At 45.4% G+C, this 27,525-nt stretch overlaps 2 protein-coding genes across 5 annotated transcripts in view; one reads left to right on the top strand and one right to left on the bottom strand.

The window, feature by feature from the left end:
- On the top strand, positions 1–26,477 carry KLHDC4 (kelch domain containing 4). Of its 4 annotated transcripts, none has more exons than XM_015874204.2 (14): positions 1–419; positions 1,343–1,434; positions 2,409–2,487; positions 3,407–3,505; positions 5,958–6,094; positions 12,896–12,988; positions 13,919–14,078; positions 17,870–17,951; positions 19,860–20,071; positions 21,339–21,744; positions 22,246–22,359; positions 22,642–23,793; positions 24,169–25,661; positions 26,273–26,477. In XM_015874204.2, exons 1-12 carry the CDS (start codon positions 321–323, stop codon positions 22,815–22,817), a joined length of 1,749 nt encoding a protein of 582 aa, XP_015729690.1. In that variant the 5' UTR covers positions 1–320; the 3' UTR covers positions 22,818–23,793; positions 24,169–25,661; positions 26,273–26,477. The 4 variants fall into 4 exon arrangements, with proteins under 4 accessions (XP_015729690.1, XP_015729691.1, XP_032302939.1 ...); XM_015874205.2 differs by having other exon boundaries at positions 195–419; positions 19,863–20,071; XM_032447048.1 differs by lacking the exon at positions 1–419 and adding an exon at positions 4,386–4,527 and having other exon boundaries at positions 1,416–1,434; positions 2,409–2,464; positions 19,863–20,071.
- JPH3 (junctophilin 3) overlaps positions 25,693–27,525 on the bottom strand; it is a 38,344-nt gene continuing 36,511 nt past the window's right edge. Inside the window, exon 5 of the mRNA XM_015874203.2 lies at positions 25,693–27,273. Within this exon, the coding sequence (XP_015729689.1) occupies positions 27,193–27,273 (81 nt within the window). The 3' untranslated portion in view covers positions 25,693–27,192. The remainder of the gene's footprint in view (positions 27,274–27,525) is intronic.

Raw genomic sequence — 27,525 nt, 5'->3', positions numbered from 1 at the left:
GCTCCGAATGTGACAGCATGCAGTGTGCGGAGCCGGGTTAAAGCCTCGCATAGCGAGGCTCTCAGACCTCCTCCAGTAAAACAACCGCTGCCTCCGCTTGGAGCTTCGTAAGGGAGAGCACCAGGCCGTACTTGGATGAGCTGAACCCGCCGGGCCTGCAGAGGGCCCCCGTGCTGCTGGAGCAGGAGGCGGGCCGAGGCCTACAGCACCGGGCTGGGGAACGGCCGCTGTCCGGGGCTCGGTGCGCCCGAGCCGGGTAGGGCGGTACGGACAGCGCGGTGCGTCCTGCGGCCTAGTGCGGCCTAGTGCGGCCTGCAGCCATGGGGAAGAAAGGGAAGAGGGAGAAGAAAGGGAAAGGGGCCGAGAAGACGGCAGCGAAGATGGAGAGGAAGGTGTCCCGCAGGGCCAAGAAGGAGGAGGTGAGGGGTGGCAGCGGGGGGCTCCAGCAGCCCCGACCCTTGGTCTTCACGGCACCGGTTTGCCCTGCCCGCTGATCCCCAAGCGGGGACTGAAGGGAAGCTGAATAGAGAGCACGTGTTGTTCCATATTCCTTTTCTTCTGGCCTTAGCAGCAAATAAAAGCCGATCCCGCGGAGCTGTTGTGTTCGTTTGGGCCCTTTCCCTGCTTGCAGTTTGCTGCTGCCACCGTGTGCACGGCTGTAGGAAGGGGAAGCGTGAGCAGGGGGAGCTGCTGCTATCATACTGCTGTTGGGAAGGGGAACGGCTGTTTACGAGGGTAGATATTGATAGGACAAGGGGGGATGGTTTTAAACTGGACAAAGGGAGGTTTAGGTTGGATCTTAGGAGGAAGTTTTTCCACCCAGAGGGTGGTGATGCACTGGAACAGGTTGCCCAAGGAGGCTGTGGATGCCCCATCCCTGCAGGCATTCAAGGAGGGATTGAGGGGGATAAAAATTAGGTGCAGGTTTCCCCTTTTGTTCCATTTAGGCAGTTTTCCATTGCAGACAAAGGACTGTTCATAGCATAGCATGCACTCGGTCAGAATTTAGTCAGAGCTTACATGATTGCTGTTTCCTTGCTGATTTTGCAGTGTTTCTCCTGCAGGGGTTGCAGGTGTGCATTGAACACGCTGTGTGTGCCATCCCGTTCAGCCCTTTGCGAGCAAACTTGCCATGGTTTTAGAGAGGGAACCATTTTTAAACCATAAATAGAAGTACTCAGCATCCATTTCTTGTAGGTGGATGTGGAGAATCTAAGCAGATTTTGTTTGTTTGTTTGTTTTTCCCCAAATGGGGAAATTCTGATTGTGAATGCTGGTTTCAAGTCGTGTGCAGGTGGTTCTGTGCCTATCAAGGGACTCAGGTCTGTGTTTTTATTTTCAGGAGGACCTTGAAGCACTGATAGCAGAATTTCAGACTTTAGATGCTAAAAAGACCCAAGTAATTGAGACGTCCTGCCCACCTCCCTCGCCCAGGTAAGAGGTTGTACAAGGCTTTAGCTATCGCTTACACAGCTGTTGGTGACATTTATCATTGTCAGGTTATTTCCTGAGAGTGGAAGGCATAATAGCTGGTTTGACTGGTATCTGGAGTTAGAAAATACCCGATATATTGAATCCCTGGGTTAAAAAAGGAGCCAAAAACATTTTTTTCCCCTTAATATCCCCCTTTTTATCATCCCACCAGCATGACTGAGGAGGGAAAGATTGGTTAAATTAAAGGGCTTGTAGAAAAATAGAAGTTAAGAGGAACTTTTGAACTTGAATGAGGAATCTGAAAGGACTTGAGTCAAAAGGATGTGTCAGGAGTCCCAGGACATTTGGGGTCCACCTCCTGCTACGTTCTGTGCATCTCTTTACTGTGGCTTGTTAAAATCTCTTCTGTATGATATCTTCTTCCTGTGTTTGGAGGGACAGGTCAGTGTACTACTGTTAGTGTCGCCAGTGTGCTACAATGGTCAGTTAGTGCCCCTCCAGCAGTGCTAGGAACCTGACTCCATGTGATGCAGAGCACTTTGGTGGTATGTAGATGAGATGTGGATGTTGATGACTGCAGAAGAATGACACAGATAAGTTGATATGAGGCAGCCTAGTTCTACCAATAGCTGTGTGCTCTCATAAGACTAATTTCTGTTCTTGACACATCAGCATTAAAATTCAAGAGCTCACGTCAGAAGGCATGTTAAATGACAGTGTAATGTGTGCTCCTAAAATAGGAGAAGGTTTCAGACGGTTTCACATTAATCTTGCTGGAAGTTTTTCAGAAGTTTAATTTCTTTGGGGAGCTTTTCACCCTGGGGTGAATATCAGAGCTTAGTAATTTGGCAGCTGATGGAGAGACCTTTGTGGCCAGAGGGTCAGAATGCTTGTGCTAGCTTAGTTAAAGGCTACCAGCCACAGTGTTTGACAAGTCTTTTAACATGTTTTGGTCATCCCTCTCTTGTTTGCAGGCTGAATGGCTCCCTGTCTGCCCACCCTGAGAAAGACGAATTGATCCTTTTTGGAGGTGAATATTTCAATGGCCAAAAAGTAATGTATACTTCTTTATTCTTTATTCTGCCCTTCCCCTGCCTTAGACTGTAATTTGCACAAGTCTCATTTGAAGCGAAGATTCAAAGCAGCAGTCATAAAATATGTATTCGTCCCCAAATGAGAGCAAAATAGCCTTTTAATTCTGCCACGATACTGTCTTATGTCTGATGGGTTGGCAGGAAGGAGACATGCTAGAACCCATTAAGGAGTCAGAGTGATTGTCTCAGCATCAATATTTCAGGGCTTCATAGTTCCTCCAGACTTAATAGTAGCCATCTCTGCCCCTCATTTTTGATAACTACTGAAGAATCTCGATTTTCTAACTTTCAATACAAGATGTTTCTACAGTTTTGCAGCTGGCAAGTCATTGCCTGCCTTGGAGATGCATACAGTAGCAAATAAGTGGGCGTTCTACTGAATTTCTGAGAGTTGTGAGTGTTTAAAGCGCTTCTGGAGACAAATTGGTCACTCCAGCCTTGAGAAGTTGTGTGTACCGCAGCTTGAATACTCAAGCCTAATGATATTTGATCTGAGGATCATCCCATGTGATGTGCTAAACTAATTCTGCTTGCTTCACTACCTGAAGTTATTCCTGTCTCTGGAGCTGAGTAGCACTCTGGGCAACGTTAAACTGTCCATCTGTGTTAAGCTCTAGCTTAAGTCCTGAGATCTCGAGCTCAAACAAGAGTTTGGGGAAGAACAGCTGAGTCCAGGGGCTCACTCTGAAATAATTGTTGGCTACTAGTCTAGGTCCCTTCAGCCCCAAACAATTCTGTGACTCTAAATGGAAAGCTGGTGCTATGCACCTTTAACAGCTAACTCAAAGCTAACCCTAAGTGATGCCTGTGCTTGGGAAAACTAAACAAGTGCTGTGGAAAGCTGTGTTGATGTGTAGCTTTCTTTTCCTCCATAACAGACGTACCTGTATAACGATCTGTATGTCTACAACATCCGGAAAAACAGCTGGACTAAAGTAGAGATTCCCAACCCTCCCCCAAGGCGTTGTGCTCACCAGGTGAGGTGCAGGGAGCCAAAGCAGCAGCTGGAATTGTTCTGATGCTGTGCTAAAAATGAATGGGAGTTGACTTTTTTTTGGTTTTTTTTTTCCCCAAGAGTTTCTGGCTTCTCTGCATTTTCATTGTAATGGGCTGCCAGTGGTGTCACCTGACTTTTGTGCTAAGGGCAGTGGCCTGTAGAAGACTGTAAAAGGTGCTGGTGCTCCATGGCTCCAGTCTTAGAGGGCTCATCCCCGTAAGATATCCTTGCTAGCACATAGGATTGTCCCAACTGTATAGCCAGATGCACTGTGTGTGCCCTGTCTTTGTCTTGGGATTTTGTTTAGCCATTTATTTTTCTTGGTAGATGGATTGTTATTCTTCAGCATCATCAAAGTTGTCTGAACTTTGGGAGCTGGGATATTGTGAAACTCCCTGTAATGGCAATGCTAAGTCACAGCTGGAAGCAGTGATTGAGCACCTGGTAGGAAGGCAGGGCCCACCCAGGGGAGCTCAGGTTTATGCAATGTACCTGAGTGACTGGAAGAGCTGGAGCCAGGTTTCAACCCTTCCCAGCCCTCATTTAAGGGTTGGTGGTGGAGCTGAGGGTATCTCTTGCTGGAGATCCCTGCTTACCTGAGGCCTTCTGAAGGTAAGCAGCTCTTTTCCTTTGTTTCTGCTTCTGTGGCTGCTGCATTTGGGCTTGTTCTCATTTGTTGTAGCCAAGGACTTTGCCATCCTGCTATTATCATGGTGCTTTCCATCCCGTTATAGTATTACACTCCCCTAGACTTTGTTATTTACATCACTGGCTGTTGTGATACTGAAGGATTTGTTTCTGTTTACTTCGTGTGAATAATTGCACGCAGAAACTGGACCAGAGACTTGTATTTTTTGCAGGTCTTTGGCCATCACCAGCTGTCTGATAGATTATGTTACCTGTTGCAGAGAGTGGCTGGGTGACTGGTACATTTCAAAAGCTGCCATACAGGATGCGAATGTTATTTTTCTCCTTGTGGCCAAAGCTCTTTAGAGCTTCCTGGTAAGATCCAATGCTCTGGTTAGGTTCTTGTACCCTTGTTATACTATGCCTGAATGCCAGCCTGAGCTGTGTGTGCACTTCCTTGAATTGAAAGGCTTTGACTTGATACTTAAGCTACCTTGTAGTGCTTGAAATTGATCATCGTTTCAGAGGCCAAATTCCATAAGGAGGCCAGCAATTCAAATACCTGTTCCCCTGAGGTGGTAAGGAGGTCGCTTTCTGGCTGTGGAGTTGAGAGGTGCTTGTTTGTGTGTTGGCAGCCAGCAGGTGGCTGTCTAGCAGCTCAGTCTGAACTGAGCAAGCGGTCTGTGCATCAGGGAGCTGCAACTGGATTATAGCAGAAATAAAATGAGGAACATACCAGGGGAGTCATGCCTTTAACAATAAGTTTTCTGTCTGATAATTAATCACAGTCACACAGGAGACATTTCAGCCTCCTCAGCTGAATGGTTTGTTGTCTTCCTTGTGACTTTATTTTTAACACATTTTCCTGATAGCTTAAAGGTGAATAGAAGTTTGTCTGTGGGTTTGTATGTGCATGCCTTCCTTCTTGCTTGTCATCTGTAGTCTCTGATGCACAGCCCTCTGGCTTTCACTGCCTTCACCTCATCAGTTCAATAGCGAGAAAAGCCATGGATGGCCGTTGCCAGTTTTATTTGAAGAAAGGGTTTGGTTGTGATGTGAGTTTGAAGCCAGCTCTTCATGAGGTTGCATACAAGTATGGGCAAGCTGTTATTTGTCCCTTCACTTCAACTTTTAATCACTTGATGCTGGTGAAGAGATCAGGTGGTTTTTCCTTTTGTTCAGGTAACCTGGTGTTCCCACAAATCCCACCCATTGTTTTCTCATGTGTGTACTCACTGCATGTATGGGCGGGTTTGGGTCTGAGTATAGTCCTGTTTGGTGCTGGAAGTCTTTGCTGGAAAAGATAGGCAGGTATTGAAGCCCTTTTGAAGAGCCTGTTAACCCAGTGTTTATCTGTGACAGGTATCCTGGAAAAAAAGACATGAAAGATTTATCTTTTTAGATAGTGTAAACACCCCAATAGGTCCCAGCCAAGGAAGAAGATTGTATATCCACTTAATTTCATTTTTGGGATTCCTGTCTTTTGCTGCTTAGTCCTGGTGCTCTTCATTCTCTTCATTCCTTGCCTCTTATAGTCTCTTCTGTTACAGCAGGGTGTTTCAATGCTGCTCTGTGCAAGAATAGTAAAACAAATTCTTTAATGCTCTCTTTTTTGCTACTTGCCTTAAGGCAGTAACAATCCACTCTTGTTCAAATACTGCACGTTTCCTTCTGTAAGTGATTGTTCCTTTTTTGTTTTGTTTTTATCATCAGATAGGACAGTAATGCTTTTCAGGTCTTGGAAATCTTCAGGTTTGGACTTGTACTCAGCTTTCCTTGTTTGATCCTGTTCTTTCTTCTGGCAGGCAGCAGTGGTTCCCACAGCCGGTGGGCAGCTCTGGGTGTTTGGTGGGGAGTTTGCATCTCCCAATGGGGAACAGTTCTACCATTACAAGGATCTCTGGGTCCTCCATTTGGCCACCAAGACCTGGGAGCAAATCAAGTAAGTGGTGTATTCTCAAGTCAGTAATGAGAAACTGTTTCAGCGTGGTCTGCACTTGGTTCCTGGTGTGGTACTGTGATTTCCCAGCTTCCTGCCCATCTCTCCCTTGGGTAATGAGAAGCCCATGGTAGAAATAGTGGAGAGGACAGCCTCCAGGAAAAAAGAGGAAATGTATCCAAGGCCATTGAGGACAAAATTATTTTGTGTAATACGTGGTTTTTAAAGCATGGCTATACTTGGGTCTTAGTAACTGAAGATGTGAGCATACTGAACACTACTGTGTCCTCCCAGCCAAGGCAGATGTAGATACCTGACTTTAAGACAATGCTTGTTCCTCCATTTGTGTTCCATTCAAGCCTGATCTCATGGCTGTGCTGTACAAAAGATCTCATTCAGTTTTACCATTGCTTGAAAAGACAGCTGGTATCTATCCACAGAGACAAGTTCTCTCCTGATAACTGGCATTTGCTGCTGCCTTGAGATTTCTTGGGATAAACAAGCCAGTAATTCTGACCCATCAAGGTAAGTAGGTGCCAAAAACCATGGAAGCTTTTGACTGAGGTAAAGGTGCCTACAAATATTGTGTGGGTCTGGCCTGAAGTCTTCTGCTAATGTTTGGCTTCTAAGTTTTTTCTGCTCGTCTTCATATTTGCATTACAGAAGGAAAAAGTCTGGTGGGTCAGCTTGTAAACTGAGAGTTCTGACTGTGGCACAGGCTTTCTTTTGTACTTCAGGATTGTTTTGACCACAGCATTTAGCCAGAATACAGCCCTGGCTGTGCTGAAACTTCTCCACATCTGACTCTTGAGGTGCTACTCGGGAAGGCATCAGCTTCTGAACATGCTTATCTACTTTTTACCCATCAAGCTCCTGGACAGGAACTCTGTGTCCTTGCTTCAGGTGGGAAAGCCTCAAATGTGCCCAGGTTAATCAATTCTTGCCCTGCTTACAAAGTACAGGTGCCTGTCATTTGTGTATTTCATTTCTTATGTAGTGATTGAGAGGCTGGTTTAGGGCTGAGCTATGAAGAGATGGATACCCTGGCTCTGCCTTGGCACACACCTCAGGCCACACAGTGACTCACTGTGCCTGTCTGCCTTTTTTTTCCTTCTCCTTGCAAAATGGGAGCATTGGTATTACCTGATGAGAGGGAATTTGGAGGTTTAGTTTTGTTAACGTAGCACTGAAAGGACTCTGGTATGGGTGTAGGGGGTTATACTGAGCCAAAGAGCAAATAGTCCCTGTGAGTCCAAAATGTGCTGGGTAAAAAGGATGCTTCACAGCACGGGATCCTAGCAGTCATCAGCCCTACAAGAATCCAGAGATGGGGGGAAACTGCTCAGTTCCTTAGTGGCTGGTTCTTATTTGTCAGTGTGATCCTTGGCTCCAGACCTGGCAGTGTTAGTCTAATAGCAGCTGCAGCTTGTCTTGTTACAAGAAGCTGAGTTTACTCTAGTGAGCTCTGCTTGTCTTTGAGAAGTGGGGAGGTGAGGTGATCTCTGCAAAATGATAGAGGGCTCTTTAAAAGGTGCAAGGATTAAAAAGACCTGTCACTGTGCAGGCAGATCTGCCTATTGTTGTTAGGCAGAAGCTGACGCAATGACTGTGACTGTACCCCTCCCAGCTCCCCCAAAATAACTTCTGAATCCCTTGTTCAATCTCAGCCAGATAAAGGGGGTAGAACTCAAATGCATTACATCCCTTCTGGTTTCATGAAAGCAAGCGGGGGAGAGGAAGTGATGATGCCCATAGAGTCTCTGTTGAGAGTAAGGGTTGACATTTCAACCAAATTCTTGGTTGAAAAAATCCTCACCAGAGAGCAATGTTAATACCCAGCTGCAGGGAGAGCGAGGGCGGGAGATTGTTTTTTGTGAGCCATCAGAGAGCCCAGATGAGGCTTTGTTAGTTCCACCAGTGGTGGCGCAAATTGTTCTCTTGTGGGTTTACAAATGCGTAGCTGTAGAGCTGATTTAGGGTTTTCCACTCCCAAAACAAATGCTGCGGTGCCCAACCTGCCTGGGAGGAGGAAATCTGGTTGTTACAAGGCTTTACTCATCCTGCATCTTATCCTTTATGGTATAGTTGCCTTGGGGATGCTGAGTCTTGGTACTGCAGGATCACCTGTTCCCACCCTGCAACTGAGCATGGAATCACCATCCCTGGGTTATCCCATGTCACTTCAGCAGCTGTGACACAGTGGAAGGATGTGTGGGGAGGCTGTGATGCTTTATTTTCTCTTCGTAGATAAATAGGTAAAAATTCCCAAAGTTTGTACTGGGGACACTGTCATTCTTCTTTCTCTACCCCATGCAGGATCAACTCAACCATTTGAGTTTTCTGAGGTATTTGGGTAGACATCTGCCTTTCTGCTTTGCTGTAGTTTTGGAAACACCTGCGCCCTGATCCCAGTGTTCAAATAAAACAAAGTGCATCTCTTCCTCATCCTTGGGCAGAGCTCCAAGAGCTACATTAATGAGGTGTCTGGTGTAGGAGGCTGTGAGGAGATGTCTTGGTTTTAATGCTAACTTGGCTAAGTGTGAAAATCAGGTTTCTGCTGCCTCTTTGTGTTTCCATATAGCATCACAATGGCAGTTTGCTTGGAAGGGGAAGAAGAAAAAGAAAGGACAATGGTGATCATTGAGTTGTATGAGGAATGTCTGTATTTCTTTATTGTTGTAACACATAATGCATTGGGCTTTCTGGACAGTTTGTTTTTATCATCAGGGACCCCACTGCTGCCTGATACAGTTCCATACAGGCTTCTCATGTCTGTCTGGAGCCAAACACTTGATTTGGATTGGGATGAGTGATGATAGTAGGTAGCTTGAGGGGTTGGCTACTGGTGTTGGGGAGATGGGATGGAAGAGGCAACTTGCGTAGCCTTGTTGGCATAGAACAAGCTACCAAGTAACAGGCAAAGCAGTAATTGCTTGTGTCCAGTGTGGTAACAGTATTACCCGAGCAAACTCCTGTTGATAAACGTTTGGGAGACAGACTGTTATTGAGTAGACTCAGTTGGGTCTGGGAGATGTCATTTTAGTGCAGACAAAGCAGTAATTTTGTTACTCTATTAAGAAATGCTTGGATGAGAGAGACAAGGTTTCCATCTCCAGTCCACCTGGGAAGGATCACTGGGCTTCAATTGAATAGGAATGAGTTTGTAGAATAGAATTAGTAGATTGAATGGCCAAAATGACCCTACTCTGACCTGAACTTGCAGTTCTAAGAAGTCTGCTTATTCCAGCCCCACAGCTCAGATTTCGCACAGCTATGTTGTCCTGTCTGCAGATTCTGTGAGAGACCATCTCAGTGCCATGAGAAGCTTGACTGTAAAACACTGAAGAGAATGCCTTGAATAACTTACTCTGTGTTGTGTCTGCAAAGGCTACTGTGGAGATTATTAACCAGTAATGGAGATCTCTGCTGCTCATTGCATGATGTGCCAGAAACTGACTTTGACTTACTGGAACCATCTTATCATGTATGTGATGTGTGAGGTTTCCCCAGTGCGTGAACTGTTTCTTTGCCTTAGAGCAAAGCAGTATTTTAACCTAATTGCTTCATTCCTTCCTAGACAGAGCATTCCTGTTCACCTCTGCGTGGCCTGGAGTGCTCCCTCATAGAGAGATGGGGAGTGTCACTCATTGGGGCTGTACATGGGAGCTGGCAGATCCCTCTGTGCAGTTCTTCACCTCGCTTCTGAACCTGTGTGACTCCCTTCCCTCTAATGCTAGAATGCTAATGATTCTTCACAGTTTTGTGAGACATGGTGCTATAAATACTTCAGGGCAATGCTTCACAAGTGTATGTTGAGTGCTGTTTACAGAGAGAACTGGAGCAGTGGCTGCAGAGCAGGATGCCTTTCAGCGTAGGTTTGTTTCTGACCGATGGCTCTTGTTCGTGTGCTCTTTGTCACCAGAAAGATCAGATCCTGCAGCACAAGGTAGGAAGGTGCTTTGGTGCTTAAAGAAGGTTATTTTGGTGTATTATTGAGCCGACTTCCTTTGACAGACCAGAAGGGAACCTTCTGAGCTTGTTCTCTCCTAGAAGAAGATCCAGACGTATGACTGTTGATTGACTTTGTACAGGATTTGATTTGGGGGTTTTGTGCCTTGTAGTGATTTTTGTATTCACTTACATATCTCTGAATTAATTACACAAACACATGGGTACTATATCTGTGTGTGCTAATGAACAGAACACTTGTCATTTGCATTTACAAGTGTAAGATACAAAACCAAATACCCAAGTCCTGGATTTCAGCTGCTCTGTGTACTATAGAACAGAAGTGTGTTATCCTGAAATGCCCCCTTGGTGGGATGTTGTGTGCATCATCACTTTTTCACAATGAGAGGTTGCAGAGATTGTTCTGAAGTTTCTCTGGGTGAAGGAATGAATGAAAAAGTAACTCACTCGTGCAGTCTGTAGATACAGCAGCATGGAAGTCATTAATTCTCAAAACTGGGGCTGAATTGAGATCTGTTATATTACTATAAGTCCCAGAGTAACTCTGCAAGCAACAGCAAATTCCTTATGGAGCAGTTTAGATCAGACTCATGCTTCCATGTGTAGAGCCAGTCCTTATCCAGACTTATCTGTTAATCTATTTTTAAAACAAAGAGTCTGGAGAATTTACAGCTCCCTCCCACATGTCTGCTTTCTGGTGTCAACCCCATGAAGTAGCGTATTAATCATAACGTCTGTGGAAACCATTTCCAAAACGTTTATTTTGGACCACAAGCAGCCATGCAGGTAAAGGGAGACAGTCTGCATATAGGAAGCAAGGCTCTGGGATAGCAGCTAGTGCCTTCTGGAGCTGTAGCTACTACTTCTTAACTCTGCTGTGTGATCTTCAGTGCTGTGTTTGGAGACTGGGGGGCAAGCCCTGGGCTTGTAGGAATCACTCCCTGTAAAAATGCTTCTTAAAAGCATTTACTGCATGCTTAAGAGGGCATTTCTTTCCATCATAGGCTGTGAACTGTCTGCTGCAGCTGATTCCTAGATGGTGAGTAATGCTTAAGTTGATAAAGCTGAGACAACACAAGGTGCAGGATGAGACCTCCCTCTACTGTGTTTTAGCATCTGTTCCTGTAGCTTGTATCCCTGTCCTCAATTAAAGGGGAGAACGGCCTTGTAATTGAGAGCACTTGATGCTGGTGCAGCGAGTCTCTGAATTCAGATCAGGCCCTGTTTGGGGTGATGTTGTTTGTGACTTAGAGTTAATTGTACACTTGGTGGGAACTTGTTTATTAAAGCACATTCATCAGTGAATAAACGCTTTACCACTCAGAATTGGTTTTTGACTTGGAGGAGATGTGTTTGAGAAGCAAGGCAGAAAGTTCACAGTGAGTACAAGGTCTTATTGTTAACACTGACATCTTCTTTTTCCAAAAGAAAACCCCAAAACAAAACCAAGACTTCTTAAAAGGTGATGTCATCTGGAATAATGACATAAATTTTATGTTATGAAAGATTTCATTAACGTCTGAAATCATTATTAATACAAGAAGTGATGTTCTGCTGGGCTGTACTTAAAAATCCAGTAAGTGCCTAGAAAACCCTACGGTCTGTTCACATAAGAAATCAATATTAATTCAGGCTTCCCCAAACACTGCTGTTCTGCTTGGGGTTCTTCATTATGGCTGGTGTGTGATTGTCATTTCTGATGGTGAATAAAGCCCCTCGTTTTCTCTCTCTGCAGAACTCTATCACTGCTCTTTACAGCTGCCTGCTGCCAGTTGAAGCATAGCAGTAGGGCTGTGGGTTTAGGTTTTGCTGTGTTTCTCAGTGGTGAGCAGGTTTCTCATTTATTTAAGCCTCGATTCTGCAGCCATCCAACACGCCCCATGCCTCTTTGAGATGCTTTGATGAGTTCAGCGCATGTTGGGAGACTCCTCAGTGAGGCTGAAAATGTGACGGATTAATCCAAGGGGCAGAGAACGTGCAAAGCTCGTTTTCTCTCTGATTTGACCTGAATTTGCTTTTGTTTTGAGAGTTCTTTATTTTTTTTCCTTTGTTCTCATATGAAGGTGTGACTGCAGTTGATCAAGAAGGAAAGCAACATCTTCATTGTCTCTCAGGGACGTTGTTGCCAGCTGCCTGGCTTTGCCCAAAGCTTTGGGATGTGATAGATGGGATGTTGTTGCTTGTTCTTGGAAATGGCACATCTAAACTGAAAGGTCGTGCGGGCTTGAAAAGAGCAGAGCGGTGATGTGTAGCTGCTCCTTGAATAAGATAATAACGATAACTTGTTTTGCTGCCATCTCTTCTGTTCTTGAGGAAATCTGAGTAATTTACTAAGTCTGATGGTATAGCCTTGCTGTAGGTTGTTGAATGAGGATAGTGTGGAGAGGTGATTTCCTATGACAGTGAAGGAGAGTAGATGTCAGAGCCAGTTTCTGGCTTCTGTTTGGTACTTAGGGAAAAATCTCTGTCTGGAGTGCTCTTCTTGAAATTGTGGGAGTTAACTGCTATTCATTAAACTCTCCAGAAGAATTACCTCCTGAGTCACAGCAGAAAAGACTTCAAAAGTCAGCTACAGTTAGAGACAGTATGGCTTATCACTAGGAATAAAACTGTTATTGCAAAATGCCTGTGCTGCAAATACAGAGCGTTACAGGAAGAACACGTGTACTGTTATGGAGGGGGAAAAAACACACATCTGTGTTAAGGCAACAAAGTTCCTTGTGATTTCCTATGCCCAAACAGAAGCTAAACTCAACCAGCCCAGCTGCCTCAATAAAAATGGCTTGACCCACTAATAGGAAGCTTGCTGATGAGTGAAATTCCTTTGTCTTTCAGAGCATCAGGAGGTCCCTCTGGAAGAAGTGGGCATCGGATGGTTGCTTGCAAAAGACAGCTGATCATCTTTGGAGGTTTCCATGAGAGCGCCAGGTGGGTTATAGCAGGATGGCTGCTGGCATTGAATCCTGTGTAACTGAGTAATTTCACTAGCAACAGAAAGCTGGGCTATAAGGCAAGGATTATATGTAGCGGTACTGTGAAGGAATTATATACTTCTATGTTGGAAAGCTAAATGATCTTGATTTTTATTTTTCAAGTTTTCAACTATTTAAAAGATTGTTTGGCCACTTAGATAGTCACTGAAGTGATTCTTCATCCTCATAGCTAAAGCTCAGTATGTCACTTTTGGACTCTGCTTCTCATCAAAGAGGCTTCTCTTCCTAGAAGCATCTTCCCTAGTAGGTTGTCACATGCCACATGAGGTCACGGCTTCTCTGTGATGAGGACTGAAGAGAACTAGGCTACATAGTTTCTCAGAGTCTCTAAGCTGCATAACTGCAGTCCCTAGGAGCACAGCATGCTTTGCAAAGCCTACCCTGCACTTGGCAACTATTTGGCAGTTTCACTTTCTAGTAGCAGTGAGTTGGCTAGCATGAAGAGAATGTTATGTGAATATATACATTTTTCATTCCCACCCTCCAGACAGACGTTGCACTAATATGTTTTGATTGTTTGTGCTTTGGTTTAAGTCACCTTGGATTGTGTTTCTTGGAAGGAGTTGACAAAAGCTCTGTTATAGTAAGGAATAACATGGGTATAAAAAAAGAAAAGAACCCAGAGAGGTTTTGCATATAGGAGTTTCATTAAATGCATAATTGTTGCTCTGAAGTAGTAACCTTCAACTGAACAAATCTCTACATTGCCATGGCTACAGAAGAAGAAAAGTCAGAAATGTGAGGAGTTGAATAAGGTATTGCACCTCTTCAGAGGCTCTTGATGCTACTGCTGAAGTGGTATTTTGTTCTGTCCTGAATGATGACTGTAACCAAAACCCATCATGTCCCAATTTGCTCTCCTTAGAGATTACATCTATTACAATGATGTGTATGCATTCAACTTGGACTCCTTCATGTGGAGCAAGCTGGCTCCATCAGGAATTGGGCCTGCTCCGAGATCAGGATGTCAAATGGCTGCCACACCTGAGGGCAGCATAGTCATCTATGGAGGCTACTCCAAACAGGTAAGAGAGACTCTGTCATAAGCCACCACAACATTTCCCAAATGCCAAACAAAATAGTTGATGGAAAACCAAAGGGCTAAAATCAAAGCTAAAATAGCACCTAAACGGTTACCTTGACCTGTGTTGGTTGTAGGGTTCTGTCTCTTATCTGCTTAGAGAAGGCAATAGGTAGAGCAGAATTCCAATGTGTAATGTGCTGCTTCCCTCTGCTCTGTTTAACAGGCGTTGTCTCCAGTGCAGATGCCAACTTCAGGCATTCTTAGTCAGTTCTCATCCATGTTTCAGCACTTGTGGCTTAAAAGCAGCAGTTACCAGGAGCCTTGTGTTTTCTTGCATCAGGGAAAGGGTTAAGGCAGCGGTGCTTGTTAGCAAACTCAATAAGCCAAAGAAGACTTTTGATGAGTACCAGGCTTCCTCTGCTTTGCTTCTTGCTATGTTAATCATGGTAATTTATACTGGATAGGCCTTTAGACCGTATGTCCTTACTGACCAAGTATCTCTGTCTCCATGCTGGGTGAGAGGAAGTAAATATTTCATTGAGCAAAAGGCTCCTGCAAAAGCTTTTAATGTTGTGAATGCAGACTGAAGACCCGGATCCTGCTGCTGCTGTCTCAGTGGAAAGGCATTGCTTCCAGCAGTGCATCGCTGGGGAGGAGGATGTATTGTTCGTTTATTCACATCAGAAGAACAAAGAAGAAAAGCAGGGAAAGAAGAGAGAAAATAGTCTGTCTGTATATTTAGAAGCATGTGTGCCTCCTCATTGCCTGCGCTGAAGGCTGTAACTCCTCAGATGTGCATTTGATTAAATAGCACTAACAATACAGAGGCATATTCTGCCCAAAAGGGCTTTGTCTGCTTCCTGTTCCTTCACTCCTGAGTGGGAGAAGCCTGCACGCTGCACTAGGTGTGGCCCTCTTAGGGCTACTGAAAGTAAGTGGGTTTCAAGTGCACGCTGAGTCCCTTGGAAAAATAAAAGTTAACATGTTTTTGCAGTTAGGCCCATTCTGCTTTATGAGGATGGGCTTTGCTACACTGCTCTGGGTTGTTTTGAGCTAATAAAAATGAAGTAGAAGGGATAGGGGAATGCTATAGCTGCTTTCAACCTTCTGCTGTGATAAATGAGCACTCAGCCTTTATGCTGAGTACTGAGCAAGAATAAGAGCTGGATGCAGTTCCTCTCTGGCTTGGTGAACAGCTCATAGATTAAAACAAGCACTCTTGTTATTAATCTACTTGCTTTGTAATACAGAGTGAAGCCTGAGCAACATAGTCAGCTTGCAGCTGTAGATGTTTCTGTGCTCAATCTGCCCACCCTTGGTCACAGAGTGGTATCTATGTGCTTTGATTTGCTGGATCTGCGTGCAGAACTGAGCATAGAGGGTCAGTTTTCAGTAATGTTTGTTAGTCCAGGCTGTGTTGCTGAATTCACTTGGCTAAGAGCCTCTTTCGTGGCTGGGGAAAAAGTCAGGAAAGATAAGTGGCTTGTCTGAGGCATTCCAGTACTTGTGGTTAGAGCCAGGGCTGTTAACCTGAGACCCAGGCATGCATTTGCCTGTGCCAGCCACTAGGTTTTGCTGTTCTAGGATGTTAAGTTCAGGCACTGAGCATCCAGGATGCAAACAGGAAAGATGGAAAGAGCTTTACAACCCCAAGTGTGCAAGTTGAACTAGAGCATGCTTGAAAATACGTGATCCTTATGTTCTTCTGCTTTATCTTCAACCCAGAAATGATAAAAGACAACTACTGTGGTCCTTTACAGAAGAGGTTGTTGTAGATTTTTGTCGTCACTCCTTAAATACACCTCAGAAGCCTGTGAGACACTCAGACTTGCTTTTCTGCTGATCTTAAAGATGTCTTCACCTGTTTTGCTTGCTGGAAGTGGGGCTTGCTGCAGCAGCCTGCATTTTTGGCTGTCTGAAGCAATGAGACCTCTCTATTGCTAGGCAACGTGAGCACACTGTGCCTGGCTGGCACAGTGGATGCAGCCAGGATGTGTTGGAGGCTAACACTGCTCTACTTTGCAGGTGGAAGCAGCCCACAAGCCACAGGAGCTCTGGCACTACCTGTGTGCAGGGCTTTTGGATGCCAGTGTAGGCTATGGTGTATTTTTTTCTTAATATATATATTATTCTCTCTTATTTTAGTAGTGAGCTCTGCCTGTAGTGGATGCTGCTGGCAGGTTGCTTGTGGCAGGGCTGAGGACTGGTTTTGTGCTACTCTAGTAACAGAGTGCTGCTTGCTACTGGAGTGTTTGCTTTTGAGCCAGCGCGAGTGGGGAGAACAAGCAAGAACAAGCATCTCTGACAACAAATAACTCTCACTCCAGCTCAGTGGGTTTTCTTAGCCCAAGAAGCTTTGTCATGTTGCGCACATAATGTTTACTACAGAGAGCTATGTGGTTTTCAGGAGGAAAATAAAGCAGTTATTCTGCCCAGCCCGTATGATGGTGAAGCCAACTGCTCTCTCGGTATATGTTGTTTCCTTTCTTTTCATGCAGGTAATGCTCGTCTTACTATGTCTGACAACTGTGCTTCTGCACCTTTCAGCCTGTGTGTCCCCTGTGCATAAGAATATGTTCTGTACCCAACATTTAAGTACAAACTGCAGCCTACCTGGGGTTAGAAACAAAGTAAACCCCTTTTCCATTCTCATTATCAGATATTCATTTTGCAGCCACTGGTCTGTGTTCAGCCCTGTGCCCATCTCTTTCCCCCTTCCTCTCCTCTGTCTGTCCATCCCTGACAGTTCTTTGCTTAGGTGAAGCTTGGAAGGGTGTTTGAAGCCAGGGAGAGGCTAAAAAGGCTGCTGTAGCTCAGCCATCCATAGCTTGCAGCTTGCTGGTGAGTTCTGCTGCTCTAGACTGCAGTTGGTCTGTGGGGCAGAGAAGGCTCTACTTCTATTGTAGTGGGATGGGTATTGGGGGGTGTCAGGGATTGTAAGTCTGTGCTAGGCACAGATCTGCTCTTAAACTTGGGCTGTGCAAATGATGCATTGTAGGCAGTGTGCTCAACATTTAAGGGCAGCATCCCAGAGGGCCTTGCAAGCCCTGTTGGAGGTTGCTGTGTGCCACTCTGGTGGAGCGGGTATCTGCTCTCTTTTACAGCTAGAGGAGCAGAGGCACAGATGTTAAATTGCTCCCTGGAGAGCACCTGACGCTGTCTGTGGCACAGTAAAAGGCAGAATCTTGGCTCTTCTGTTTCCTTGGTGCTGCCCATCCTTCCTTTCTTCTTGTAGAACAATCACTTTTAATCCCCTGTGGCAACTTATTTCTCTTCTGTGGGTGCCCAGTTCTCTGCCCTTGCACTGATTGCATCCTGCAGTCTTCACAAGTCCCAGGATCTTTGTGGCAGCCTGGAGAGCAGAGGGAGGCTCTGGTTGTCACAGGCAGGAGTTGCTTGTGGTTTATTACACGTCTCCCACTGCTCACTTGTAGGATGGGACTGAGCGAGGCGTGCTTGAGAGTCACAAGACACCAGCCTCCATTTGTCCCTTCTGGCTGCCTCCATTCCCTTTGAGGGGGTATCAGATTTTCTGCTTGCCACAGAAAATAGCCCTGGTTTCAGTACTACAGTAGTGGTGGTGGCCTGGTGCTCACACTGTGGCTATCTGTGTGGTTTCTCCTTGTCCCCATGTACAGATTCAGGCTGTGATGAGGCTTATCTATGGGGCTGAGAGTTCAGAATGGCATGTTTTGATATAAGTGGCTTTCTAGGCCTTGAAGAGTTGGGCCTCCTGCATTTTTGCCATTGAAAGTGTTTCACCAAGCATCCCTGTCTTTCCTTTCTCTGCAGAGAGTCAAGAAAGATGTTGACAAAGGCACCCTGCATACAGATATGTTCTTGCTGAAGACTGAAGGCTCAGGCAAGGAGGAAGGTAAGCTACTGCTACAGCTAAGGGGCTGTGCTGGAAGCAGCACTGCAGGGCTGTGAGTTCCTCTCTCTTCCTTTGAATAAGAAACCCAAAAAAATCCAAGCTAAGAACAAAATTTCCCTTTTAATGATGAGCACTATGCCCCAGCTTTTGCTCTGGGGCTAAACACAGCAGATAAGTCGATTTAAATATTTCTTCTTTCCCAAGAGTGGTTAAGTGCATTTGTATACTGTGACTCTAGCTTGAAAAGAAAGGAGTTAGAGTGAAGGAATGGCAATTGCTGAGAGATATGAGAGAAGTTGCGTCCTACTTTTTCACTTGGGTGCTGGAGAAAGAAGATGGGTTATCATGTATACAGGCAACATTCCCACTGCTGTGTTGTATAGGAGGAGATGGGAACAGGCTAAAAGCCACACACCTTTTCTTTCTTTGTCTTGCAGTCCATTGTACAGCCTGTAAAGATCAGGCCTTATCTCTGCTAACCAAAGCTTAGTGGTTGGGTGAAGGCTGTTGGGAGTCATGGTTCCCATCTTCAGGTGACTTGATTTCAGAGCTGGTGTAAGAGCAAATGGAGGAAGGCTGAGAGGAGCTTTTTGCTGGAGAAACAGCATTATTTACACTGATGTTTTCCAGTTGGCCTTGGAATAGTCTGAGATGGATTGGAGGGTCTCCAGGCTCCTTTACCAGAAAAGATGGTTTTGGGATTTTTTTGGGGGTTTGTGTGTGAGTGGGAATTCAAACTACATTATGAAATTGCTGTTCCTTGGGACATTCTGATCATTGCTCTTCTGTTTCACAACAGAAAACTGTTGGGATTTCAGACCTTCCCACACTGGAAATTCCTATTTTCAAGAAGCTGTTTTTAGTAGTGGTGGGTCATCTATAAGCTATGAAGGGAGAAGGTGGGGGTGTGATATATTCAGTTTACCTACTGCAGGGATATTAACCAGGAACAGGTTTTGGTTGGTTGTTTTCTCTTTTCCCATCTATCTGTGAATACCCTCAGAAACAGGAATTCCATCCCTTTCCATAGGAGAGAGAATTTTGTCCTCGGCTTAAGAAACAGGACAGTCTGCCTTGAGCAAGTGTTGAAATTGTGACAGGTTTCTTTAAACCCACACATCTTCAAGTGGGATTTGGGGAGGAAGGCTGGTCACACGTATTGTCTGGGTTGCAGACCCTGCTTGTCTTATATCCTATTTATAACTTATCTATTTGAAATTGTGGTTCCTTCAGAAACACATGCCTGGCCAGTGCACATGCTTCTGCCAGCCTGCATTTTAGGGATTTGCTTTAAATCCATAATAGAAAGGAATGAAGTGAAAGCAGAGGGCTTTGGAGCACAAGCTTTCTCCCTCTGCTGGGCATTTTATTAGACATTCTTTTTAACATTTGGGTCTCCTTAAAATGAACTGTGCTTCTTCTTGGGGTTAAAGCAGTGGAGCAAAATGACAGAGAAGATACGGAAGTAGAAAGTTTATGTAAAGAGAACTGACATGTCAACTGACACATGGACCCTGTGGGGTAACCAGAGTTACCTTTCCATGGTATCCTGGGCTATAAACAAGCTGGTTTGAACTCAGGCTTCCTGTAAAGGTTATGTACCTTTCACGAGGCCCTTTGCTCCAGAAAGCAGACCCTGAGGACAGCTTTTTGCATTTGCCTTTGTTGGAAACGCAGCTGCTTTCTAAGGGTAGAAGGAAGTGTGTGGATTACTTGGGTGATTGAAGTGGAAATGCAAGTGGTTCTGATTTACATGATTGTTGAACACGAGCAGTGCAGTTTTGATTATGTCTGAAATGGATTGTTGTGATGCTTGAAAAGATTGCTGGAGAACTGAAGGGTCTTGGAAGATGTAAAAATCATTGTGATTCTCTTTTACTGATACTCCTGTCTGTTTTTATCCATTAGCAGATAAGTGGGTTTGGAGTCGACTCAACCCATCTGGTGTGAAACCCACTCCCAGGTCTGGCTTCTCTGTGGCAATTGGTCCCAACAACCGTTCCCTTCTGTTTGGAGGTGTGCACGATGAAGAAGAGGAAGAGAGCATCGAAGGGGACTTCTTCAATGATATTTATTTCTATGATATTGGGAAAAACCGTTGGTTTCCTGGACAGCTAAAGGTCTCATTTAAGAACTACACAAATGTCTTCAGTTCACTCTCCTTGATTTCCTTTTTCTCAGCCTTTTCTGGCCTCATTCTGACAGTGTGGCCAAAGCCTCTATTTCAAGTCTGAGCCACAGGGTCTGTTTGCTGCTTTGATCTGTGTTTGACTGGCTGAGGAGAGGGGAAAAGCTGCAAGGATGAAGTTAGGGATGTGCAGCTTAGCAGGTTTCTGTTTCCAGACCAAATTCTCTGATGTTATGCTGCCCCTTCTCCTTCCGTTCTGCATAGCCCCTTATATTTTCCATGCTCTGCTTTCACTGTGTGATGCAGAGAGAGGAAACCTCTGAGCCCCAATGGCTGCATATGCACTAAGAAAGAGTGGGTCAGGAAGCAGTCCTCTTCCTCTTGAGAGTCAGTCTGCATGTGCCCTCTTGTTGTGTAATGCAAAGTGAAGCAAAGCAGCATGAAAACAGTTCTGGTGTTTTACTAGAGGCTGGCTCCAGTCTAAGTCTGATGTGAGCTGGTTCAGTAAAAGCTATTGTGAAAAGGTCTTGTGCTACACTGGGATAAAATAGCCTCCTTCTGTTGATGAGCTGCCAGAAGAGATGAAGTATTAACCCTTGGCTCATGAGAAATGTGGCTCTCAGATCTTTGGCTTTGTTTGAACCACTCTCAAGGAGGAAGCAAGGTGCAAATGACCTTCTTTCTTTCTTATCCCTACTGTTTCTTGCTGCGTCCTCAAAAAGGAGATGTCAATCACATAATAACAGGCAAACATCCACTCAGGTGTTTGCTTCTACCTTCCCAGCTGTCTGTTTCCTATCCTTTTAACACAATACTTTGAAGACCTGGAGTGCTTCCTGATAATACACTGTAATTTAGCACACAGCAATTGTTTTGATTTCACAAAATGATGGGTTATTTGCTCTTGCTCCTGTCACAGACCAGTGGACTGTGTGTGTGTGTGTGTGTGTACATCTGCAAGATGGAGAGCAAGAGAGCTGTCTTCCCTCTCTCCAGCAGTGCTGCCACTAATAGATTCAACAGCTCCATGATATGGGTTCTCCAGAGGTTTCACTGCTCCCTGTTTTGCGGCTGGTAGAAGTTCATGCTTAGTAGGAGGTTGTAGCTATCATCCAAGACTTATGATTCTAGTGCAAAATAATTGAATTCTCCCCATTTCCTCGCAGCATCATCCATAGTATCGTATTAACTGCTGTATATGCTATTAGCTACACCCGGCTCACATGCAGTCTGTCTCTGCTCCTCGTTCTTATTAACAGGTACCAAAGTCAGAGAAGAGGAAGCGAAGACGTGGTAGACAAGCTGAGACAGATGGTGGAGATGATGAGGTAGAGAAGCAAGCCCTGCAAGGCCCAGTGGAGATGGTCAAAGAGGTGGTGGCAGAAGATGGGACTGTCATGACAATCAAGCAGGTGATCTCTGGGCCTGCAGATGAGAAGGAGAGATCTGAATCGGAGGCAGAGGAGGAGGAGGAGGATGGAGCCTTGGGCCCACAAGTGGAACCATGCCCACGTTCAAATGCCATGCTGGCAGTGAAGCATGGGGTTCTATATGTGTATGGAGGAATGTTTGAGGTGGGAGATCGCCAGTTCACCCTCAGTGACCTCTACAGCATCGACCTGCACAAGATGGAAGAATGGAAAGTGCTAGTGGAGATGGACCCAAGTAAGCTCTGGTGGGGGGGTGGGGAGGTCTGTGTGACTTTATTGTGGCAGAGGCTGGGATGTTGTTTCCAGCAGTGCTTTATTTTATTCCTGGACAGGAAATAGCTTGAAAGTATGCAGTATGTAGTGTCTTGTCATCTTTATTACCACAAAAGCCTGTCTTGTCCAGAGCTCTGTGGCTATACTGTATGAACTCTGGTCTGTCTGCTTCAGACATCAAGAAATGTAAACAGAGCATCTTTGTTCACTGGTGGCTGGTTCTAACCTTAATTCTGCTCTGTAATCTCACAGTCTGCGTGTGTATAATGGATAAAGGGCAGAAAGGAAGAGTTTACAGCTCCCAAATTAGAGGAAAAGTGCTTGGGAGGAGACCTGACTCTTGTCAGCATCAGCATTAACCAGCTTGTCTTCCACAGCTGTACTGTGCTGTTCACTTCTTCCTGTCTGTATTATATCTCTCCCTACTGTTTCCAGCTTGCTTATTTCTTCTTTCTCACCAAAGAAACACAAGAATGGCTGGACGAATCGGAGTCTGATGAAGAGGAGGATGATATGGAGGGTGCAGAAGGAGGGGAAGAAGAAGAGAGCTCTGAAGAGGATAGTGAGGATGAAGGAGGTAATAAGAGCAATGTTTTCTTCATACTAACATACAGTACTCACTGCTATCACTGACCTCACTGGCATTCAGGTCAGATTTTCAGTAAAAAGCAAGGTTTTCATAGTACATGCTTCTTAACGAGTAAAAGAGAAATTTCTTTGGCTCCTGATAGGATTTTAGGCTATTCCATTTAAACACAAGCTGAAGCATAGCCTTGGCTGAGTTGTCACATGGGAGAGCAGATTGCCTTCATTAGCTGTATGTGACCTCTCTTTCTCTCTTCTTCCCATTGTGTGCTAGGAGAGGAGCAACACCCATCTGTTCAGCCTGATGAGAAGCATGCAGACTATCTGTCCAGGACAGAGCAGTATTGGATCAAAGTAGCCCGCAGCAACATGGGCCCGGATGCCAAGGAGAAGAAGGTGGTGAAAGTGGCTCATGCCATGGCAAAGACATTCTATGAAGATTCAATCTAGGCAATGTTGGGGCTGTTCTGTGAGTGCAGAAACCTGCTGGGAGCAGTGCTTAGCCCTGCTGAAATCAGCCTGATGTGCCGGGCAGTCAGTGTGTGTGCCCAGAAGGCTTCCAGGCACTCCAACTCTTGCATACTCCACATGAGAACCTTTGGGCTGACTAATCTCAATATGCCTGCTTGATTAATGCTCTGAATATACTGTTAATCCCCTGGCGGTTGCGGGAAGGACTTGGGGAATGGGATTATTGCCCAAGCTCTTCTGAGAATGGAGCATACCATACCATCATCATCTTGTTCAAGAGTTGTTTTGTGTCTGTGAAGACAAACTGCACATCACAACGGTTCTCTAGTCCCAGGTTTCTTGTCCTAACTGGGGCCAGGACTTGTCTCCAAGGATTTCTACAATAAACTTACTTGGTTGGTTACATCATCTTGGTTCTCTTAATTAATCCCCTACTTGCTTTACTTTTCCTTAGCTCTTGCTTGTGGAAGAGTGATTGCTGTCTCCCCTTTGTAATATTCAGGTAGTGGTCATAAGGTATACATCCCTTCTTTCTCGATTCAACCCTTCTCAAAGCATTTCTTTCTTTGCAGCAGAGCAGTGCTGTGGTCTATAGGGACAACAGATGGGATACAAGTGTTTCTGTTGCAGCAAACAATGTCTTGAGTTGACACCAGAAGGGCTCTGGCTGTTCTTGTGCGGGAAGAGCCAGAGTGCTGTAGGTATTGTCTTGGTGGGGTGTTGCTGGGGAGCCAGCTTTCAGGTGGGCAGTGCTAGGCTCTACCAGGCTAGGATGTAACAAAGACTAAATAGAGCTGGTTTAATTGTCAAGATTGGTGCTGATGGCCATTCTTAGGCTGTGTGATGAGGAGATGCTGCCATGATGCTGCAATTGAGGCCTGGCTGTCAGCTGCTGCTGGATCAGATGGCTGGTAGTTTTCCATGTGTTGGATCCAGAAGGACCTCGAAGAAGGAGGTGAGTGTTTGACAGGCACACATCAGTGCAGTGACTTGCTTAAAATGGGACCCAGGGGAAGGGCTGGGGCTGGAGGCTGGTGGAAAACTCGGAGCTGGGAAACTCCCACAATGTCTGTCATAAGAAGAGTTGTTCTCGTCTGACGTGTGCAAAGAACAGCTTGTGCTATTTCAGTGTATGAACAGAACAGTCAGATAAAATCCAATTATTCCTTTGGCATCTATGGGATCGTTACGTTTGCCCATCTTATTGTAAAGGAGGGAACGTGTCAACATTTACATAGCAGAAAGAGACCTCGCTTTATTCTTATATCTGGAAACAGTCAAGCTGTTGTGTTGGGATTTTCCTTGCCAGTTTGTTTTGTTTGTTTTTCAGCTAAAAGGTGGATCTGAAAGCTAAGGACATCACCTGCTGGCTTTTCAGGAAGCTATTCAGGAATTCCTGTTCTTTTGGGCCACGCACGTTGTAACCCCACTGTAAGGAACACAGTGAAATGGGATTTTCTGGTACGGTTACATGCAGAGATGGGAGGAAAGGAAAGGGATGGGAGACTGCCAGCTGGAATGTGATCCACTACAGAGGCTGCAAGAGAAGGTGAGTGGTTTTGTGTCTGACTGCAGCTTAACTTGCAACACGTGGGATTACTTCTCCCATCGATGTGTTTGTTTTAGCATAACGGGGGCGTGGAAGCAAATGAGCTGTGGTTTAGCAGGGAGCAGCCGGGGTAACTGGGCTGACCCAGAGCTCAGTGCTGTTTGTAGGTGGAAGGACCCATTCTTCACATCCCTGCTCATGGGACTGTGCTGCCAGCAAAAACAAAGGTTGGTTGTACTGAGTTCCATGGTTCTGTGCTCCTCATCTTCCCAAAAGCTGCTGCTCATACCTATGAGCCCAGCAGAGGCAGCTGGAGGGGCTCGAGGAACTGACTTTTGCTTCAAGATCACTAAAACAGCACCACAGCCCCAAAACCTTCAGCTGTGGATATAAAACAGCAGGTATGGACAACTCAGGTAGATTTATGAGCTCCACTGATAGATGTTTTCACGTGCCTTGGGTAGGTATGCATGGATCCAGGGCTCGTAATGCTCTGAATTACCTCGTTCTCTGGGCTGCTTCTCAAGAATATTTCTGGCCTTGAGCAAATGTGGAAAGCTCAGGACTAAGACAAATTGCTCAGCTCCTCATGATTTATAAAGGAATCGTTATTTTTAAGCACGTGGTGCAGGAGCTGATTAATATCAGGCTGTGGTTGTCTCTTGTGCTGAACCTCAGCTTGACCAAGGATTTGTCCTCAGAAACAGAGAGATGGAAAATCGGAGTTGTTTGCTGTGCTGGGTTGGCCACGTAAGGCGAAAACAGGAACAAGTGGGGCCTGCAGCCTGGAAAAGCTCCTCTGTGTGATGGGTAACGAGGCATTTTTGCTCTGTTTTATGCCTATCTAAATATCAGACTCTTTGCAGGGGACTGTTTGACCCGCTCCTATAGGATCCTGGTGTCAGACACTCAACAAACATTCATTAAGAAACTTCTCCAGAGTCCTTAAGAGCTGCAGCCAACGTTACAAAACACAGCACAGCTGAGCGCCTAAGGCTGCAATCCCTATATATTGTTGTTGGGTTCATCTCAGGTAGGCAGCATCCAACCACAATATATCGTCGTTGGGGTTCATCTCGGGTAGGCAGCGACCGCTGAAGGGTGAAAAGGATGAATGAGGAGCAAAGAGGAAACACCAAAGAGTGATGAGGTGCCAGGAGGATGGAGAGCTATTGTGGTATCCATGGGAGAAGTTGTGTTGGTGTTACCTGCCCTCTGCCTGAAAGGGAGCTGTGGAGGAAGGAAAGCTGCGACAGGGAATGAGAAAAGACCATGTAAGGAAAAGAACTGAATTTAACTGGCACATGCTCTAATCCTTAGTTTATTTCTGGTTAAAAATATAGCAATCCAGTGCAGTGTAATAAGAAATCTGCTGAAAAGGTAGCAGAGAAACAGCTAAAACAGAAGCGAAGCGAAGCGGAGTCCGCTGCTCCCCACAGCATTGCATGTGGCACATAGAGCAGGGTCCCCGTGGGTCACATCCTGCCTCGGGGCACAGGGTGATGTCCTTGGCCATGGCCAACCCAAACCGTGTCAGTGGGGGCTGGGAGGAGATGGTGGTGGTGGTGGTGGCGTGGGGGGGGGGGGTCCAGGTTTGGGGTCATCAGCCTTTACCAAGCCAGGACCACCGTCCTGTGATTGGGACCATAACAGCTCAGAACAGGGATACGGCATCTTTAATGAGTATGGGGATTATTGGTGGGGGGGAGAAAAATCAAGGCAGGCATATTACAAAGATGGTATAAACAAACAAATTGAAAGTGACATAGAAAAGGAAAGAAAAGAATACATCCTTAGAGGCTGCCATTGCCGATGATGTTCTCTTTTTTTTCTTATTTTTTCCTTATTTTTTTTCTTTTTTTTCTTTTTTTTTTCACTTTTACAGGGACATGTTGGAAGCTGGAAGATACATCCTGCATTACAGAGTGCAAAAATACTACATGCTCAGAGCCCAAGCATGATGGTCTGAAACGGTCCACGGCAAGATGTAAGAGACGAACCCACCACCCTCTCCCCGCTCTCTGACCATGCTCCAAAGCTCCTCCCCGGATGCTTTGTATAAAAATCAAACCCAAAAACACCAAAAAAAACCCAAAACAAAAGAAAAAACAAATCATTTTTATCTTCGTTTGCTTAATTTTACTATTATTGTGGGGGTTTTTTTAATGCTAGGTGGGTCCGAATTGAGCCCTCTCTCGCTGCTGATCTGCTCCCTTGGTTTGGTTGGGATGGGCTGCTCAGCTTCTGTGTTAAAGCTGTTAAAGCTCAGCCTGGAGCATCCCAGCATCCACACACCCTCACACCCATCCCCTCTATCTCCATTCGGGTTTATCACCCTTGTTAACAAAATCCATTTCATTATGGGGTTGAAGGGGGAAAGGAAACAAAGCTTTTTGTTTTGGTTGGGATTCCTCCTCATCCTTGATTCCTTCTCATCCTTCCCAATGTTGTTGTGTGGGGGGGGAGGGAGGGGGGTCAGAGTGTTGCTAGCATTTTGCCATGCCGCACAGCATCGTGTTATACAAGCAAAGAATTTTGGCTTAAAATCCAAAAAACATTACCCAGGAAGAAAAGAAAAAAAGGCAAACTGTGAGTGAGACTCGGTCGGTTCTTGTTGTTCTTCTGTGAAAAGACTTGGAAATCGTCGTAGGACAGTTCGAGTTACGGGGGTTTTTTAACCCTTTTTCTTGCTTTTTTTTCCTTGTTTTTCTTGTTTTTCTTTTAACCCCACCCCCCCCACCCCACCCATTCTCCCCATTCATACATGGAACTGTTGTAATTTTTGCAAACAAGACAGTCTCGAAGTTAGATGAAAAAGTTAATAAACAAAATGGCGACTCCGATATTTAGTAAGATCACCATGACTACCAAGATGGGAGCTGAGCCCTGCAAGAGAAAGAGAAGGAAACCAGTTAGAAGGAGCCCAAAGTGTTGCACATCCTCCCCCCAATCCAACCTCCTCCTGCTGGGTGCTCTGCTGTCTTATGGTGGTGCCAATGCTGTGTGGGTCCCAATGGCAGCACCCATCTACTGCGGTGTTATTTGCTTATGGGTCTACCTGGGTCATGTGCATTGGAAATCTGGCTTTAGGAAAGGCTTGATAGCTGGTAACTGAAAGGAGAAATAGTAAAGCTAAAT

Source organism: Coturnix japonica, chromosome 11, assembly GCF_001577835.2.
Source record: "Coturnix japonica isolate 7356 chromosome 11, Coturnix japonica 2.1, whole genome shotgun sequence".
Classification (NCBI taxonomy): domain Eukaryota; kingdom Metazoa; phylum Chordata; class Aves; order Galliformes; family Phasianidae; genus Coturnix; species Coturnix japonica.
The sequence above is the reverse complement of the archived record's forward strand: the minus strand, read 5'-3'. Positions and strand labels throughout refer to the sequence as shown.